The sequence below is a fragment of the Ursus maritimus genome, unplaced genomic scaffold, assembly GCF_017311325.1.
Source record: "Ursus maritimus isolate PB19 unplaced genomic scaffold, ASM1731132v1 scaffold_11, whole genome shotgun sequence".
NCBI lineage: Eukaryota > Metazoa > Chordata > Mammalia > Carnivora > Ursidae > Ursus > Ursus maritimus.
The window spans coordinates 70,492,482-70,511,320 of record NW_024423453.1 but is presented as its reverse complement, the minus strand read 5'-3'; the positions used below and the strand labels follow the sequence as shown (position 1 = coordinate 70,511,320).

The 18,839-nt window shown below is 42.1% G+C and overlaps 1 protein-coding gene across 2 annotated transcripts in view; it reads left to right on the top strand.

The window, feature by feature from the left end:
• PPP3CC (protein phosphatase 3 catalytic subunit gamma) overlaps positions 1–8,066 on the top strand; it is a 101,704-nt gene extending 93,638 nt beyond the window's left edge. The window contains exons 12-14 of one of the 2 annotated variants that reach the window (XM_040626539.1): positions 325–422; positions 6,388–6,417; positions 7,558–8,066. In XM_040626539.1, coding sequence (XP_040482473.1) covers positions 325–422; positions 6,388–6,417; positions 7,558–7,784 — 355 coding nt within the window. In that variant the 3' untranslated portion in view covers positions 7,785–8,066. The remainder of the gene's footprint in view (positions 1–324; positions 423–6,387; positions 6,418–7,557) is intronic. The other variant, XM_040626540.1, reaches the window with a different exon arrangement.
• Positions 8,067–18,839: the final 10,773 nt, after the last annotated feature.

The following is an 18,839-nucleotide window of genomic DNA, read 5'->3' as shown; positions in this document are numbered from 1 at the left end:
GTTTTCTTGTCAATAAAAGTGCAGTAATAACAAGACCTGCCTTATACAGTTATTAGGAGGATTAAATGGGATGATATAATGGAAGAATTAGAACAGTACCTGGCTATTAAGTACCTCTAATTGAAAAACAAGAACCTGCTGGTTGTTTAAAATTGTAATACTTACAGAAAACATCTTTCTTTGGGTCAGGGAAGGGTTAGGAAGAAGGAGAACCTTTCCTCCATCTCTGCATCTTTTCTTAACTTCCCTTCCAGTATCTTTGAACTGAACTGCTGCGCAGTAGACACCCTGGCATTAATGTAGGGCTTTCACCTTCCTTTGCAGGGAAGAGAGTGAGAGTGTGCTGACTCTCAAGGGCCTGACTCCAACAGGGACACTCCCTCTAGGTGTCCTCTCAGGAGGAAAACAGACCATTGAGACAGGTGAGTATGAGAAATACTCCTTTCATGGAAGGTGTGCTCCCATTACCCAGCAGTCAACATAAAATTTAAAATTAGGCCTTCTTTCAATAAATGATACTAGAGCAATTGGATATCCGTATGGGGGAAAAGTGAATCTTAACTCTTCTCTCTATATACAAAAATTAATTCAAAATTATTATAACTTAAATGTAAAAGAAAAAATAAAACTTACCAAAAAAAGTATGGAGAGTATTGGAGTAGATAGAGTCCTTAGCTAGGACACAAAAAGTACTAACCTTAAAAGAAAAAAAATCAATTAATTAAATTTCATTAAAACTAAGAATTTCTGTTCACAAAAATACATACTTAGGAAAGGGAAAAGGCAAGCCATTAACTGAGAAGATTTTTTGCAATAGATATGTCTGACAAAGGGCTTAAATTTAGAATCTATAAAGAACTACAAACTCAATAAGAAAAACACAAACAACCAATTTTTTTAATGGTCAAAAGACTTTAACAGGCACTCACAAAAGACAGTATCAAAATGGCCAATGAGCATATGAAAAGATGCTTAATATATTAAAACCACAGTGAGATTCCACTACATATTCACCAGAATGGCTAAAATTAAAGTCTAACAATACTAAGTGTTGGTGAATTTGTGGAGAATAGAACTAGATACATTGCTGGTGGGCATGTAAATTGGTTCAACCACTTTGGAAAACTCTTGGGCAGTAAAGCAAAACATGTATCTCCCCCATAAGCCAGCAATCCCAGACCTGGTATATCAAAGAGAAATAAGTGCATATGTCCATCAAAGGATTTGCATAAGAATGTTTACCATAGCTTTATTCATATAGCCCAAAACAGGAAAGAACCCAAAGGTTCATCAATAGTAGAATAGATAAATGTGTTCTGTTTATACACTGGAATACAACACAGCAATGGAAAAATAACATTACGAAGACATGCAAAAACATGATTGAATCTCACAAATATTATGGTAAACTAAGAAAGCTAGGCACAAAAGATCACAGACTCTCTGATTTATAGGATGTTCAAGAATAGGCAAACTAGGGGCGCCTGGGTGGCTCACTCGTTAAGCGCCTGCCTTCGGCTCAGGGCGTGATCCCAGCGTTCTGGGATCGAGCCCCACATCGGGCTCCTCTTCTGGGAGCCTGCTTCTTCCTCTCCCACTCCCCCTGCTTGTGTTCCCTCTCTCGCTGGCTGTCTCTCTCTGTCAAATAAATAAATAAAATCTTAAAAAAAAAAAAAAAAAAAGAATAGGCAAACTAGCCAGAAGTCAGAATGGCACTTCCTCTGGTGGGAGGATATTGACCCAGGAGGAGCAGAGGGGACTTCTGGAGTAGTGGCGATGTTCTGTATCACTATCTGGGTAGTAACACAAGTGTATTCACACACAAGAACATATAGAGCTGTGCACATGATAGGTCTCACTTATGTATGGTTTTTTTTTTTAAGATTTACTTATTTTAGCAAGAGAGCGCTCGACTGAGGGTCAAGGGAGAGAGAGAATCGCAAGCAGACTTCCCGCTGAGCACAGAGCCCACGAGGGGCTTGATTTCACAACCCTGAGATCATTACCCGAGCTGAAATCAAGAGGTGGATGCTTAACTGAGCCACCCAGGCATCCCACTTATGCCTGTTTTATTTTGGGGTGTTAGAATTTCTCAGAGAGGCTGTTTGCCTCTGCCTGCGAGCCATATCCTACTCCAGTGCCACAGTCACCTCTCCAGTCAGGGTGTCAGTTCTAAAAGGCACATAGACGCTGGCTTGTAAGGAGAGGACTTTATGGAAGCCTGGAATGAAAAGTTTGATGTTTGTCAGAATAGACGTAGATCTGGTCAAGCAAGATGACTGATTCTAGGCACAAAAACTGCAGTTGAAGCATTGGCAACTTAAACTAGAGTTCACTGCTTTTTCCCTCTTGTTTATTAAATTGTTTCTATTTAAGGTTTTCTTTTTTCTTGTCATCCCGTTATTTATAGGAATCCTTTGCTTTTTGTGGTAAGTCTACTGATATTGATTAATAGGAACAAGCCTTTCCCCCCCTTCTTATAGGATTGGATTCCTCCTTCTCTTTCAGATTAAATCTTGGAATATTAGAGTTTAACTATTTAGAAGGGGAATGAACATTTTCTCCTTGGAATTACGTAACTAATTTTCTTAACTTTTTTAGTTTCATGGAAAGGATTAGTAAACCATTTCAGGTTGAATTATTTTTCTCTCAAAAAAATGTACAGTTTCTTGTAAGCAAAATACTTCCCACCATTACTTTGTTTGGTAACGTGAGCTACTCTGAGAGCACTTCTGACAAGGCAGGTTGGAATTAGTAGGAAACCCCATGGGTGAGGAAAAAGGGAATGTCTTCTATATCCGTACTTGAAAAGTTTTGGAAACTTGCTGATCCACAAAGTTGTTGTCGTTGTTTGTTTGTTTGTTTCTTTCTCTCTCTCTTTTTTTTTTTAAGTTTATTTAAGATAGGGAGAGAGAGTGAATGAGAGAGCAGGAGCAGGGCAGGGGGAGAGGGAGAAGCAGAGGGAGAAGCTCCCTCCCATGAGCAGGGAGTCCGATGCAGGGCTTGATCCCAGGACGCTGGGATCATGACCTGAGCTGAAGGCAGACGCTCAACCCTCGGAGCCACGCAGGCGCCCCAAAGTTGTTGCTTCAGTCTGGACCTCGAGAGCAGGTCTGGGATGAATAAAGACGAGAACTGTATGGATGTGCTACTTGGGGAGTTGTTTGTTCATAGTCTTTCGGTCTGCCTTTTGTTCTCAGTCCCAAGTATGTATTATAGTTTCTCTTCATTCCTAATTGGAATAAGAGTGTTTTAATCAAATAGGATTTTTTATCGATACTTTTGAAAGTGATAGACGTCTTCAGGAATGCGTAAGAACAACACTAAAGTTGGAGCTAGCTTTTTAGAGCTTCTTATGTCTCTCCTTGATTGACAGAAACTGAGTTTATTTGTCGTTTTCCATCAGAGTCTCAGTTCTACAGGTTCATTGGCAAACGGGAGCATTAGCTAAAAAAGACCTTTTATTGTTCCTGTAACTTTGCTTGGAGAGCTTTCAACCAACAATATCCCATATGGCCTTATAGCATATATTCATTTATGCCTTACCTTGTTCCAAGAGGGATTTGAATAAGTTACAGTATACATATAACACAGTGAATAAAATAAATATGCTTGAAATTTGGAGCACAAAGGAAAACAAACAAAAAGCCAATAGACAGCCACAAATTTTACTCCCAAGCTTCCTAGTACCGAAATGAAGAGGAATGCCAAGAACTGAATGAGATTCACAAAGACCATAAAATAAAAAACAAATCTGTTATAAATTGGACTACATCAAAATTAACATTTGTGCTGCAAATGGAACCATCATCAAGAAAGTGAAAAGACAACCCAACCCATAGGATGGGTGGAAATATTTACAAGTCATAGGTTTGATAAGGAACTGGTATCTAGAAAATAGAAAGAACTCTTATAATTGAATAATAAAAAGACAACCCAATTAAAAAATGGGTAAAAAAGTTGAATAGACATTTTTCCAAAGACATACGAGTGGCCAATAAGCATGGGAAAAGTTGCTCTATATCATTAGATGTTAAGGAAATACAGATCCAAACCACGATGAGATAGCACTTCACACCCACTAGGATGGCTGTGATCACAAAGACAGGGAGTAGCAAGTGTTGTTGAGAATATGGAGAAGTTGGCCCCTCCTACCCTGCTGGTGGAAGTGTGAAACGGTGCAGTACTTCGGAAGCCAGTCCGGCTGTTCCTTAGGTGATTAAACGTGCAGTTGACCTTACGACCAGCTGTTCTGCTTGTAGCTATATACCCCAGAAAAATGAGAGTGTATCCACACAAAGACTTGTACGCAGATATTCACAGCAGCATTTTTCGTTAGAGCCAAGAAGTGGGAATGGCTCAGGCGTCCATCACCTGATGAGGTGGCTCTTCACACAGTACCATACTATTCAGGCATAAAAAGGAATGAAGTGCCGGTACCTGCTTCAGTGTGACTAAACCTTAAAAACATGCTGAGTGGGGGCCTGGGTGGCGGAGTCGTTAAGCATCTGCTGTTGGCTCAGGGCGTGATCTCAGCGTTCTGGATCGAGCCCCACATCAGGCTTCTGTGCTAGGAGCCTGCTTCTTCCTCTCCCACTCCCCCTGCTTATGTTCCCTCTCTCACTGGCTGTAAAATCTTTAAAAAACAAACAAACAAACAAACAAACATGCTGAGTGAAAGAAGCCAGTCACTGAAATCACATACTGTGCAATTCCATTTATATGAAACGTCCAGAACAGGCAAATGTGTAGAGACAGAAAGTTGATTATTGGTTGGCTCTAGGATTAAGGGAAAGGGATGGAGGTAAACAGCATTCTTTTTGGGGTGATGAAAATGTTCTAACCATAGATTGTGATGGTTGTACAACTCTAAATATATTAAATCACTGAATCGTACACTTTAAACAAGTGAATTTTATGGCATGTGAATTATATTTCAGTAAGGAAACATAGTAAAATAAAAATAAATATATATATAAATTAAATATAAATAAATAAACCAGTTTCTCAGTTTTTTGTGACTGTTTCTTATAATGCCCCTTAATGCAGGCTGGTATCTTAATACCCGGTGCAAAAAATAAATTCTAGAAGGACCCTAAACAGTGTAATACTAGTCCACATTTTACCACGTAAACTCTAATTAGACCAACAATCTGTATACAATTTCAGCCTATGCTTTGTTCTTCAACTTTGTAACAGCAGCGGTGATGTACTGTTTAAAGGTACTGTTGTTTTCTTGTGAATGTTTATTCTATTTGAGGAGATTAGAGAGGGTGTGACATTGCTTTACCACAGGCCTACATATGGTTGACAAACTTAAGCACTGATAAGTTGATTCCAAGTTTCCATTTTTCACACTGTGATAGGAACTTAACTGTCAGTTCTTCCAGTTTCTCCTCTCATTGATACACAAAACCTCAGGAACAGCATTATTTTTCCCTGACTTCTTGTAAAAATTGGGATGGAGGAACTGAGAAGGTTCTTCTAATAAGATCTTTCTTGCTGCAGCCTGTAACCTTTTCATGTGTTAGGCTTTAAAAAGATGATGCAAGGATGTTTACTTGTTGGCAGTAATTTTTAAATTACTTCCTTTTCCATCACCGAAGGAGAAGTCCCTCTTAGTAATTGGCCTGCTCTCCTGCACAGTGAATGGAAGCTGTATGGTTTGGAAATGGCAGCTTCTCCTAGATCTCTAATCCCAGATGGTACAGGAATTTGTATCCAGTATTGAGTAGTTTTATGTCTTTGCCAGTTTAGTACTCCACCCCTGGACAAGAAATAACCACTCACTTAAAACCCATGTTTCTCTCCTTCCAAATGCTAGTCTGTTATTCAAAGCCCATTCTTTTTTAATTAAGTAATTTAAAAAGGACAGTTGGACCCCACATAAATTGCTTAAGAGCAGTAAGAAGTAGTTTTAAATAACTGTTTTGAATAGGACCCAGCAACAGCTCATGTAATACCATCTGAGCTGTTAGAAAGTAAAGAACAGTTGTAATGTTAAATTATTTGACTCAAGTTATTTTGATATGTGAATGTCAAAACGTAAATTAGCGGCTGGCTATTTAAAAATGAGGAAAGCAACATAACTCTTGGTTTCTTATAGTCAGCTTGACTGACCCATTGTCTTAGCTATAGATGCTATTAGCTAAAAAGGTTCCCATGCCACCTGAAATGTTAAAAGTATTAGAAACCCTCACCACCTCACATTTCCCCCCAATTTAGTGTTTTGCAGTAATCCTCGCTTCTCGAACTAGTTGACTTTTATTATGGATGGGAATAGGCTGAGGTGGGAGCCTGGGTTGTCTGTGCTGGCAGCAATGCTGTTGGTTTACTCACTCTTTTTCTGTCTTCATTTTTGCATGCCACTGCTCCTGCCTCTTACAGCCACAGTAGAAGCGGTAGAGGCCCGGGAAGGTATGGCCATATTCCTATGATAGATGTGATCATGTGTCTGTCTACTAGTTTTAAAGAGCTATGTCAACATTTGAAATCTTCTATTATTGCGTCACCAGAACTGTAACAGTGAGGAAAGGAATAAATATTTCTAGGCATGCTCACAAAGTGTTTCCTTTGTGTCCTATATTTGTGTTAATTTAAATGACCCTCTCCACAGCTGAAGTCCTCTCTGGGCTCTCTCAGTTTTAATGCAATGGTTGAAGCTTAAGCAACTGGTCATGAGGAATCAGGTAGTTTAATCCTGTAGCCCTTCCATATAGAAGTGACTTCTGTGTGATTACTAGAGACTCAAACAGGTCAGCCTCTTTATCTAATGATTCTAAAGGATATCAAGAGCAGAGGCAAAAGTAGGCAAGGATTTAGTTTGACTCATTTCTGAGGTTGCCCTAAGGCAGTCAAGCTAAATTATCTCTGTTTCTATGAAAACAAATTTCAAGTAACAGATCATCTATGAATCTGACAATGAAAATCATTGGAATTGATAAACTTGTGTTATTTATTCAGTTGTTTTGTTAAGTAAGGTGGTTCAAAATGGGAATGCCTTTCCTTAGTGCTACTGAAGTTCAGTTAGAAGGAAGATATCCAGAAGCTGTTTTTCAGATGCCTTTTAACTTACATTCAGCTCCTGGTTGTGCACGAGAAAAAGCTGTCCTTCTAGACAAAAAGATGAGCTCTTTTATTACTTTTTTTATGGTCAATATGGTGTTCGTGCTATAGTTAACTACTCTGTTTAACTTGTTTTATTATTCTAGTGTTGCCTTTTCTCTTACATTAAGCATATTTCAGGCCCATAAGAAACCCTTTCTCAAATGTATTGAGGTTAAAAATGAACTTGTTAGCGATTTGTCAGGTATACTTATGCCATGATTAATTGAGCTTCTGTGAAAATCGCTTTCACAGTTTCAACTGCCCTATGAGCCTTAAGGAAGCAGTAGCTTCAGACAAGGCTGATCCAAGTCAAATATTGCCCGTTACCTTCACCAGACATGTGCTCCAACCCTTCTATGGTTTTCTCTAGGAGGTTGCTGTATGCTAAAAAACTTGAAGCTTGTTGCATTGCTGTCTAATCAGGCTCTTCCCTTTCCTGTTTTCCCATAGCCATCAGAGGGTTTTCGCTTCAGCACAGGATCCGGAGTTTTGAAGAAGCCCGAGGTCTGGACCGAATTAACGAACGGATGCCACCCCGAAAAGACAGCCAGTACCCCGATGGGCCAGTGAAATTGGTTGCCCCTCCACAACCCAACGCTGCGCACAGGAACGACAGGGGGAGAAGAGCCAGTAATGACGCAGAGCCCTGCTGTGGCACAGGTGGATCCAAAACTTAAGAACAAATTTTATTTATTTATTATTGGAAAACAAAACACAAACAACTTTAACAACTTAAACCTGGAGGTGCATTCATAATTCAGTCTGCATTTATGCTGTAAGAAAGGTGACCATTTTATAAATTGTTTTTAATTTATGTTTAATATATATAAAAAGTGCATCTGTTTTGTTTTTCCCTTTTTTTTCCTAATTTTTAAGAACTGATCTGATTGTCTGATAAATATGTGAAGTCTTGTGCTACAAAGGGGACCTTCCCCTAATAAAAGGGCCTTGGAAACCTCCACCCTGGGTTTCTGACTTGAACTAGCCAGCCTTTTCTTCTGTTCTTTTGGAAGGCGATAGCTTTCATTTCAGACTAATAATAGTTTTTCAAACTTAAGAGGGTGTTTTTCTTTTCCCTTCCTACAGGGTGCCATTGAAGAAGATTGCTCAGATTTCAGTGGCTAAAACTTTTAATGGAAAACTTGATTAGTGTAGAACTTCTAAATGAATAACCCAAACCTGGTGATTTGAGGGCCAAGGAGAATGTTTTCCATATAACCTACTTTTGGACTCTCAGTTCTCTCTGAATACATTCTAGTAAGATAAAATAAAAAGCAGTGAGGGATTTTCTTAGAATTACTCAAAATTTCTTCTTCCAACCATGGGCATGATTGATTTAAACTTCCCTTAGAACTTTGGAGGTTTCTCAACTGTTCCCAGATCCTTTTGCTTTCATTTTTGAAGCCCAGGTGATTTACCCAACTGCAAGGGAAGCTACATTTCTAAATATTTTATAAATGCCCTCCATAGAGCTTTCAACAGTAAGAGGTGTTTATGTCCTTCTGTGTGACTGCATCAGCTATTGTGTCTGTTCTCCCCTTTGTCCTTCTGTTTTTCTGTGTCAGTGTTTTAAAAACCAACTGGGGTAATGGAAACTGACTAGGGTAGAATGATTCCCTTATGAATTGGAAGTCTTGCTAAAGGGCATTGGATGATGAGGATTTCCTATTTTCTGTATCAATTACTGGGGTGTTTCTCCATCTTTAAGCACTCATTGGGCTGGACTCTGTGTCAGTCTCCGTCAGCATATTTTGGAACATGAAAACAAGCGTTCAGGTACAGTGTTTGAATAGTCTTCTCTTAGTTTTTCAAGTAACAACCAGTGAGGGAAAGAAATTTCGGTGATCCTTGGGCTCCCGTTTTTGGTTTAGTCTGGTGACAGGTGCCATGTCATAATACTCATTGGTCAACTTTGTAGTGAATGTGCATGTCTGGGCAATACTACACCAAAGTGCTTATTTACGGAATTCTTAATATCATTTGGGATGTAGGAGTCCAGCATTGAAGCAAGTATCTCTTGACAGTACTACTTTATGTTGTAAGCTTTAAGGACACCAGAAACCTTTTTCAGAAAAAACAAGAAACCCCCAATACCCCACATAATTTTACTAGAAGAATGAGGATTTAGCCCATCTATCTCTGTTTTCCTATACCTTTTGCTAACAGTTCCCAATTTATGACAGAGATCAAAGCATTTTGGGGCTTGGAATCTGGTGGCATGGATTACTTTGTCAGTAAAAACGATAGGAAGAATATGGGGGAAGGAGATAAAAGACCTCTTACTGGGTTATGAGTAAAACCTATGAAAGGAGGGAAACAAAGTCTTGAGTAGTTATCTTTACCGATGATTTTTTTATACTCAAAGAGGGAATTCTTCACCTGGATTTCCTCACACTCCACCCTCCCCCAGTCCCACTCTAGAAAGGACCACTGTTTTGGAAATCTCACCTAAAATGAAGATCAGTCGACATGACAGATTTGATGGATGAGTCTCCATCTCTTTCTCCTTTTCTCCTAGCTGAGGCTGTTATACATACATAATCTGCAGGTAGAAACCACTCTTGGGGCGCCTGGGTGGCACAGCGGTTGGGTGTCTGCCTTCGGCTCGGGGCGTGATCCCGGCGTTGTGGGATCGAGCCCCACGTCAGGCTCCTCCGCTGTGAGCCTGCTTCTTCCTCTCCCACTCCCCCTGCTTTGTGTTCCCTCTCTCGCTGGCTGTCTCTGTCTCTGTCGAATAAATAAATAAAATCTTTAAAAAAAAAAAAAAAAAGAACCACTCTTAAGGGCTTCAGTCATCAGGCAAGTAGTGAAATAGTTACTGAAAATCTTTACAAGCACAGATGCTGTTCTAGTAAAAAGGATTATTATTTAGGAATGTCTTAATTATCTTTTCAAAAACAAGTTGTACAGTAAAACAAATTTCCTTGACAGAGGCTTGGCAAAAGACCTATAAATACAGAGAAGAAACTGAGGGTTGCCACGGTGGAGAGGGGATGGGCAAAATGGGTGAAGGCGAGAGGGAGATCCTGGCCTCCAGTTATGAATGAGTAAGTTGTGAGTATAAAAGGCACAATGTAAGAAATACAGTCAGTGATACCATAGTAGGGATGTAAGGGGACAGATGGTAGCTACACTTGTGGTAAACATAGCATGATGTATAAACTTGTCAAATCACTAAGTTGTACATCTGAAATGTAACGTGTGTCAACTATACAAAAAAAAAAAAAAAAAAAAGGATGTATTTTACAGGTACCCTGTGAGCTGTGGGGGGATCAGCCAGAGAGGTAAGAAGTCATGATTCAAGAAAATCAGAGTGAGTTTACAATAAAGCAACAAGGAAGTTAGGTTTGAAAATTCAAATTCTGTTGAATTCTGAAGGTATAGGTATTTCTTATGTTCTATAGAAAGTTGGGGTGTGTGTTTCAATAGTTTAGAAAGTTGTGTATAAATGTGTCTCCATGTGATACAGGTAGCTTCTGAAGGTGAGACGGTCAATCTATACCGTCATCTGTATTTGCACCTATGACTCAAGACGGTTTAGAAGGCATGAGCTTTGGGGACATATACATATGTACATATGTATATGTATATATATGGATGTATCCATATATGAATATACGTATTGTGATAACAGTACTTGTTCTTCACATTAGACTTCATTAGAGGGTTTTTAACATATTTTCGAATATTTTAATCTAAGCAGTAGCTCCTGGGATGGCTGGTTTCCTGTTCCAGGTTTGCCTAAGGCCATCATTTCAAATACTTTAATTGCTGTCAGAGCTCTGCAATATCCCCATTTTCAAAGCCTCTTCTGTGTTATTAAATCTTCCCCCGCATGTTTTAAAGATACTAAAAATACTTTTATCTTGTTCTCCTTCACTTTAAGGTCCATAGGGACCTTATTTTCTTCAACTCCTCTCATCTGGGGGGAGAAAAACACTTCTCACATCAGTTCCCCACACATGTTGGAGGACCCTTTTGTATACTTTACTGAAATATCACTTAAAAAAATGACACTTCCCAAGAACCAGTTTTTCTAATTTTGTTTTACATCTACATCATATGAAATTTCAAATTGATCAGATGACTTTTTTTAAGTAAAAATTTGAAAACTCATTAACACAAGCTTAAAACATACATCCTTTTTAAATCTGTGTGTCCTGAATATTTAGAGCAAAAACAACCCAGGAAGCCAAGGGGGTGTGTGTGTGTTTAATGGAATGCTAAATAAAAGCAGCCTCAGTTTTCTTTAAAACCTCAAGGCAAACACTTGGTTATGGGACAGACAATTGCTGATTTGTTGGCTTTTTGTGACTGGATACTGACTGACAAAGTGAAAATTGCATATCACACTCTGATGGGCTTGATCTGGCCCCTTGTCTAGGGATAGGAGAATCAGACTTTCCAGGAATATCAGTATTTCTCATATCCTTCAATCTATATTTACATTGCCTTTTCTCTTCCTACACAGATGGTTGTGGTTCAGTGAAGCAAGTTTCTGTCAATAGCAGAGATTTGGTTTCTTCTCCTAATAACTTAGGTATGACTTCCTGACACTGTTCAAAATAGGAAAAGAAAAATCCTTTTGTTTGTTTTGCCAACAGAATATTATTATTTAGGGGCGCCTGGGTGGCTCAGTCGTTAAGCGTCTGCCTTCGGCTCAGGGCGTGATCCCGTTGTTATGAGATCGAGCCCCACATCAGGCTCCTCCGCTATGAGCTTGCTTCTTCCTCTCCCACTCCCCTTGCTTGTGTTCCCTCTCTCACTGGCTGTCTCTGTCAAATAAATAAATAAAATCTTTTTAAAAAAATATTATTATTTAATGTCATTTGGGAGCAAGGGTGAGATTTCTAAAATTAGATAACTTTGGGGCTTTTCAGCCTTGTCTTTGTCACATAGATCCTCTTCTAAGTAATTTTAAAACACAAAGTTTGAGGCAGCTGCTCTTCGTAAGAAAAATATTATAAAACATGCTTATGTGACATGCAGCTGGGCTTACGTGGTCATTACTCAAGAGTCTCCAGCCTCTCAGAAGGTGTAAGGCTGAAATCACTTCCCTCCACCCTTGTTTTATGTAAATATTGTAGCTGATCTCCAGAATTTTTGACCTTATTTATCTATAAATAAAATTCAAGCTCTTGAGAATTAACTGTCTAAGTTAAACAGTTTAGGTTTAGGAAGAGCTTGCCCCAGATTGACTAATTTATAGTTTTTCTTTGTATTAATTATCAGGTTTTTCCCTCCAGTTTTTATATTGAAAATTATTTCTGAACCCATAAAGACTTATTAAGATATCATTCTAGAATCTCCAATATTTATTATAGTTGTTATAGTAACAATGGAACCCATGTTTTTTTCAGAACATTATTCAGCTTTTCATACCTAGGCAGAAACATTTCAGAGGGAAGGTAATCCCGAAGCCCCAGTTATGGTAATGAGGCTCCAATTTCCTAAGTCATTTGTGGTTATAATGATGGATACCATCTTGCCTGGCACCTGGTCCACATCTTTCCCGAAGTCTGCCATAAGAGGGAGTAAAGGGCAGCCAGTGGGGCCCCAACAGGAGCCAGAGGAGGTTCCGGGTGACCTGAAAGGTAGTTCCAAAGCACTGTGTTGCCACAGTCCCTCTTCAGCACTGCTGTGATCAAACACATAGGAAAGCCAGAAGAAAGAGCAGATGTGTATAGAGGAAGAAAATTGTGTAGTTGAAAAAAAAGGGTTATTACTCTTGAGTTGTACAGAGAACTGTGTTAACAGTAGAGCTTTGTGCCGTTGCCAGAGTGTGAAAGAGAGAACCTGTGTTACTCTGAGCCTCATGGCCTGTCCTGCCTATGTCTCGCCAGCCAGAGTGAATGGGGCCAGGCTTAGCTGCCTTCGTCTATGCAGTCACAAAGGTAAAGATGATACTGGCAAGGATATTCCCTCCTGGGAGGCCTTGGCCGCACGCCCCAGCAACCTTGGCAAGACTTGCTAAATAACACCTTTGTCTGAGACAGGGTTATGCATCTTCTCCTCTTCTACACCCTCATGACAAGTCAAGGTGGCTTAAGATCAAGAAGCAAGGACATGGATGTAGACCATCCCTCTGAGCAGCTCTAAAGTAGAGCCATGCACACCGCCTTCCTGTAAGTTCTTGCCCAGATCCCCTTCAGTTCCTGACATAGCTGTCTCCGAATAACGTTTTATGGGGGGTTTTTTGCATGTTGAACTGAAAGTGCATGTAATAAGAAGGAGGCCTACCATGGATTTTGATTTGCAGCAATAAAGACAGGTTTTTTGGTCAGTCAGAGAACCTTTTCGAAGATGCCATCATGAACGCCTTTCTTTCCTTTCTCAATGCACTGTGACCAATAGTATTTTTCCCAGTGGAAATGTTAGCAGGCATTTTCCAAGAAAGGATCCTGGTTTTGCTTCCTAAATGAGGTGGTCAGACATAGATTAGCTTGTGATGTCATTTTTTAAAAGGCTTTTCTGAGTGATGGATTATTTGCTTATTGCTGAGAGATTACTTGCTTTTTCTTGCTTTTGGTTAGGTTAAAGAAAATGGTGGAAATGTTATTTATTGGCAGAAATTAATAAGTCTTTTTTGTGATCAAGAAATTAATTTGTTAAAACTTTCTTATTGTAAATTGGAAGTCATCTTTAAAAAAAAACTTAAAATTAAATGATAACTTTATTGGCTTCCTGTGTCTTTATTTCCTTTATTTCCTGGTAGAGTCGCTTATATTTGGCTCTTACCCATTTAATAATTCCAGAAATCAGGGCGATGTTTGATGTCTGGTCTGGTCTCTAGTAAAGGAATCTCATCACAACAAAGAAAGACCTTTCTTTAGTTTTAAATAGGCCTTGGGGGCTGCAGGGTTGCCTCTCCCACTCAGAATCTACTGCCTTGCCCCACCCTCCTACCCGGCACTCTGCCCACTACTAACGCATGCTCAAGTCCCAGCTTCCCCTGTGGCTTCTCTGGCAGAGGCCACTACTTACAGAGAAGGAAGAAAGACATCCCAGAAAACTTATAGTCTTTACCAAAGATGAAAATACTTTTTACTGTAGTAATTTAATAACTCTGCATATGATCCCATTAATAGACAGGCATGAGTTCCACCTTGGTAAAAGTCAAAGGAGCCAGAGAGGCATTGAACGTGGAGCTGGACTAACAAGAAAAGGACGTGTATGTAAGGCCAGCCTTTTGATTCCTCCCCAAAGGAGCTACCATGGGGCGCTGTGAATTCACAAGGGAACATAAGTGGAAAATTGAAGGGAGGGGAAGCACCCAGGGCCCTTGGAGAGGATAAATGTATCCATGAGGGCATTTTATCAGTTCCGGCAGGAGAGGCAGCAAGTCTGAATCCAGGCCCTGCCAGGCCTGAGTAAGGCGATTGTATGTAAGTACAGCCCCATCAAGAGCCAGAAAACAAGCCCAGATTCCTAATTTCAAATAAGCTGTGTATGCATTTTGGGATCTTTGTTTTCCAAATAGCATCCTGACTTAGCAATGTTCTTAAACCTCAGCTAAACCTTCAGTAAAATGAGGCAGTGTTTGCCCTTACGTCCAGAGTTGTGAAAAAAGTTATTTAAAATCCTGGAAATTAAGAGCTAAAATGCAAACTCCTACTTACCTCCCACCACATGTAGACTCGATCCCTACCTTCTTGCCTGCTATATGTAATTGCGTGGTCTTCCTGGGTTTTCTGTCATGCCTTGCAGGTTTTAGAGAGGAACTAATCAACGTTGGTCCAGTAGAGTCATAATGTAATGGTAAATTGGACCATCTTTTTGATGTTGATGCCGTTCAGGAGAAGGTTTGTCCTAGAATTCAAGGAGTGGGTATTCTTTGTTTGGAGGCCAGTAGACACTGTGAAGTCATGCTCTGATCAACAAATCAACCCTCTTATCTTCCTTATCTCAGTTTACCTGCGCTAGGAGAGAAGATTGATGCAGACCTAGTTTTCCAGCTCCTGCTCTGTGTGCTCTTCTTTGTGGCTGAGTTAACTTGGCTGGGTTTTCCCTCTGAGGTCATCACTTATTTATCCTTCCCTCATAAAATCTGCTTTCTAAAGAGCTGACAGCCACTCACTCGCTTTCTTTCCTGGGAACTGACAGAGGTTCATCCAGTTCAGTTCTTCTCAAAGAAGGACACCCCATGTGCACATGGTGCTTGTTTGCTCATCCATAAAAGGAGGGAGAGAGAACAGTCGCTGATGTGATGTCAGTGTAAAGGCTTCCTTGAAGATAGTGTAGACAGTCTCCAAGGTTGGGACGTGACTGACTCTGAGAACCCCGCGTAGATGATGCCTGTTACGTCATGTGTGTGCTATGGAGAGACGTGTGCAAGGTAGGCCTGAAAGCCTCCTTCTCCACTCCCATGAGCATCTGCTCACACACCCTGGCTGCCAGGCTCCAGCACAGACCATATCTGACCTGTGGTAAATATCTTTTCACTCCATTCTGGTCTGCTCACTCAGTTCCCCTGGCAGGTGGAGAACACTCTTCTGAGAGCACAAATTAAAAAACCTGCTCAAAGCCTAACTAAAGAATATGCCAGAGTTCATCCCTGTGGAGAAGAAGGGAAGGAAGAGCAGATGCCCTTCCTTTGCCTAATGTGGGAGGATGGAGGCACAGGGCCAGGAAGCCACTTAGTTGCTCAGGGGCAGATCTCAGAGGGTGACTTTCAAATGCCAGACTCCCAGTACTAGATCAAGATAGTTCTCCAGAAATTGAAAGTTCAGGTGTATGTCTTCTGGGATCCCTGGCTTCCTTTTTCCCACTTGAGAAATAAAACTGAATTCTCTGCTCACTTACAATAAAAAGCCACTTACAGGCTCTTTCCACTCATCCTTTCTTGGTGACAGAGGTTGGTTTTCAGAGTGACCTGTATTTGTGTATGAACAGCCGCCTCCTTCTCCTGCTCCATGTGAAGAGCCACATCTGTTGGGAGTCTCTTGGCTAATTATCCCTTAGGGTGGTGGGCATGGACAGATCTCTGTTGACATGGGTGCCACGTGGGGAAAATTCGCAGAACAAAAGGTGGCAGGCTTGAGGAGCTGGAGTGGGGGTGGGGGGTGGGGCATACTGCTGACCAGGATCAGATAGCTAGGAAAAACAGAGCAGTTATGTAACTGTGTTTACTGTGGCTCAGGTGACGCTGAGAAGGCAGAGGCAGCCCCCCTGACACAAGGCAGTGCCAGGGACAGGGGAAGAGTCACAGGGAGGGAGGTCCCTGTTAGATAAGGGAGTCACCAGAGCTGATAGTGCATTGGGATGAAAAGAATCTCTTTTGTTGACAACAGCCGGGTCACCTGGGGCAGCCTGTCCCTAAATCATGCCAGCTGTCTGGGGAGTTAGGCCAGCAGTAAGTAGAACTGAGGCTGGAAGGAGGAGTTGAGAAATCAAATACCTGTTCCTTGGCTCCATCTCTGGACTTTGCTACTCCCCTCTCCCCCCTTTAATCTTCCACTTTTCAAAGGAGGGATTTTTTTCTCCCTAGATATGTGCGGAAAGGGAGGAATCAGTCAAGATTCCTTATCCTCTATGCTCCTACCAATCTCTCATCCTCTTTGCTATGAGGCCCGATGGCCACCAGGGAACATTATGCAGGGATCCTGTTATAGCTCCTCCTTGGTCCAAGCACATGGCCTAAGACTCAAGAGTGCACATGGCCCAAGACTCGAGAGTTGATTTCCACTGGTACCAGGGCAGAGCAGGTTCTGACCTGAGAGCGGTGATAAGCCCAGCAGAGCCTGGGCCTAAGTAGGCAGAAGTCAGAGCAGCTCAGTAGAAAGGTTCAGGTCTCCCGTGGGGCCGACCCACCGCCTCCTACAAAGCTGTTTACCGGACTCCCTATTCCCATAGAGATGGAACCTGGTAGCCAGTCCCCAGCTCCTTGCCCCTGGCTGCTACCTCCTTTTGTGAGAAACAGGAAGTGAGGACCTTTGTCAGCTCAGCTGCACCCTCTACATTAAATATTTATCTTGGAGTCCAGGTCAGAGCCCTAGAGAATAAGAGACGCTCGCTGCTGGTGAGAGAGGGTATGGCCAGGATTCCTGGAATTGGAAGATCTTCAGCTTCACCATCTTTGGAGAGCAAGGAAGAACATGAAAGAGATGTGGCCCTTCTTAGTCGCAAGGATCCTGACAGGTGGGAAAAAAACAAACTGGTGACAGGGAAATGGGCTTATATTTTATCCCTGAGGGAGGGAAGAGGATGGTGCTGAGGGTGGGTAGGTAATATCCAAGCTTAAGGGGTAGGACAGTGTACTGCTGCCTGTCCTCAAGAAGTCCCAGAATGCCTAAAGAAGTCCCAGAATGCCTACACTCCTTTCTGCAGCTGTCTTCTGTGGGCCAGGGCTACCCATCCCATCCCATCCTTCAGCTTTCCTGGAGAATCAGATTCTTGGAAGGGGCCTTAAAGGTGACCTCATTCAGCTCTCTGCTCAGTGCAGTCATTACTTCTAGAGGGATGCCCGATGATCGGTAGGCTTGGAACCCCTGTAATCCTTCTAGAAGTTCTTCCTTGGAAACCTTGGATCTGCTTCCAAGTATGCACCCAAGGGTCCCACTTCTGTGCAGCCGGTCTCTTTGCACATGGCAGCCCCGCAGACACTGGATGCTAGCCAGCATGCCTGTCTCTCGAGCTTCTGCACAGCTTAAACATGCCTCCTTCCCCTTTCACATGTGACATTGTTTCAGGCTGGTTCACCACACTGGGAGAGTTCTTTTAACTGAATTGAGAAAAGATAAAGCTAATAGCATCAATAATGGTGGAATTCAAATTTTTTTTCATCTTTTCTCCATTCCCTTCCTTCTCAACTTTCAAGTTGAATGATGTGGTTGGAAACACCCTAAAGTGCATGGTGTGGCCTCAGGACACCAGTCTTACACCCAGTAGGCATGCAGTAAACGTTTTCATATTTCTATTATTTATCGTTGATCATTCCCCAGATGGATCTGAAATTGCCCAATAACTACTTGCTATTTGGTTGGTTTGGGCGACCCAAGCCAAGGGCTAAGAAGTACTCCAGTTTTTCCATTACCAGTAAGCATTCCAGTTAAGCACCTTCACATTCTATATAATATGCTCTGTGCGGACACAGAGGCTTGGGGGAGAAGGCAAAGACGGGATGGCCAGAGGGATTGGGAGCCAACGGGCGCAGGCTCTTGGGACTGGTGTCAGAGCAGCGGGAACAGCGGAAAAGCAGCAAGATCAAAACAAATACGGTGTATGGGAACACCAAGACCCTGGTAACCCCATCCCCGCCAAAGGGACCCCGCCCTCATCCTCTTAGGGGCGCGGCACGCCCAGGGGGCCGCTCCCTAAGGCCGATTTCCTCCCAGGCTGCCCTCAGCGGTGCTTGCACGTGTGTGAGCATCCGCCCATTTGCTGGTGCACGCGCGTCTGTGTGAGTGTGTTTGTTTGCACACGCCCGGACGCGCGCTTACGAAAGCACAAAATCTCCCCAAGTGGGGAAGGAGGCGGCGGGACCTTAACTCGGCCCGCTGAGCCACTCTACTTGTTGGGGCGCCCTTATCTGGGCCCCAGCCTGTCTGCATCTCGGCCCTGTCTCCGAGGCTGCCGGCCCGGTATCAGTTGCTGGCTTGACCCAGGATCTCTAATCATTCCCGCCCTCTGTCCTGGCTCCGCCGTGCAGGGCTCCCTTCCCACACGCTGGAAATGTCGCTGGAAACTCTGAGTGGCGCTCTCCCCCCCCCCCCCCCCCCCCCCCCCCCCCCCCC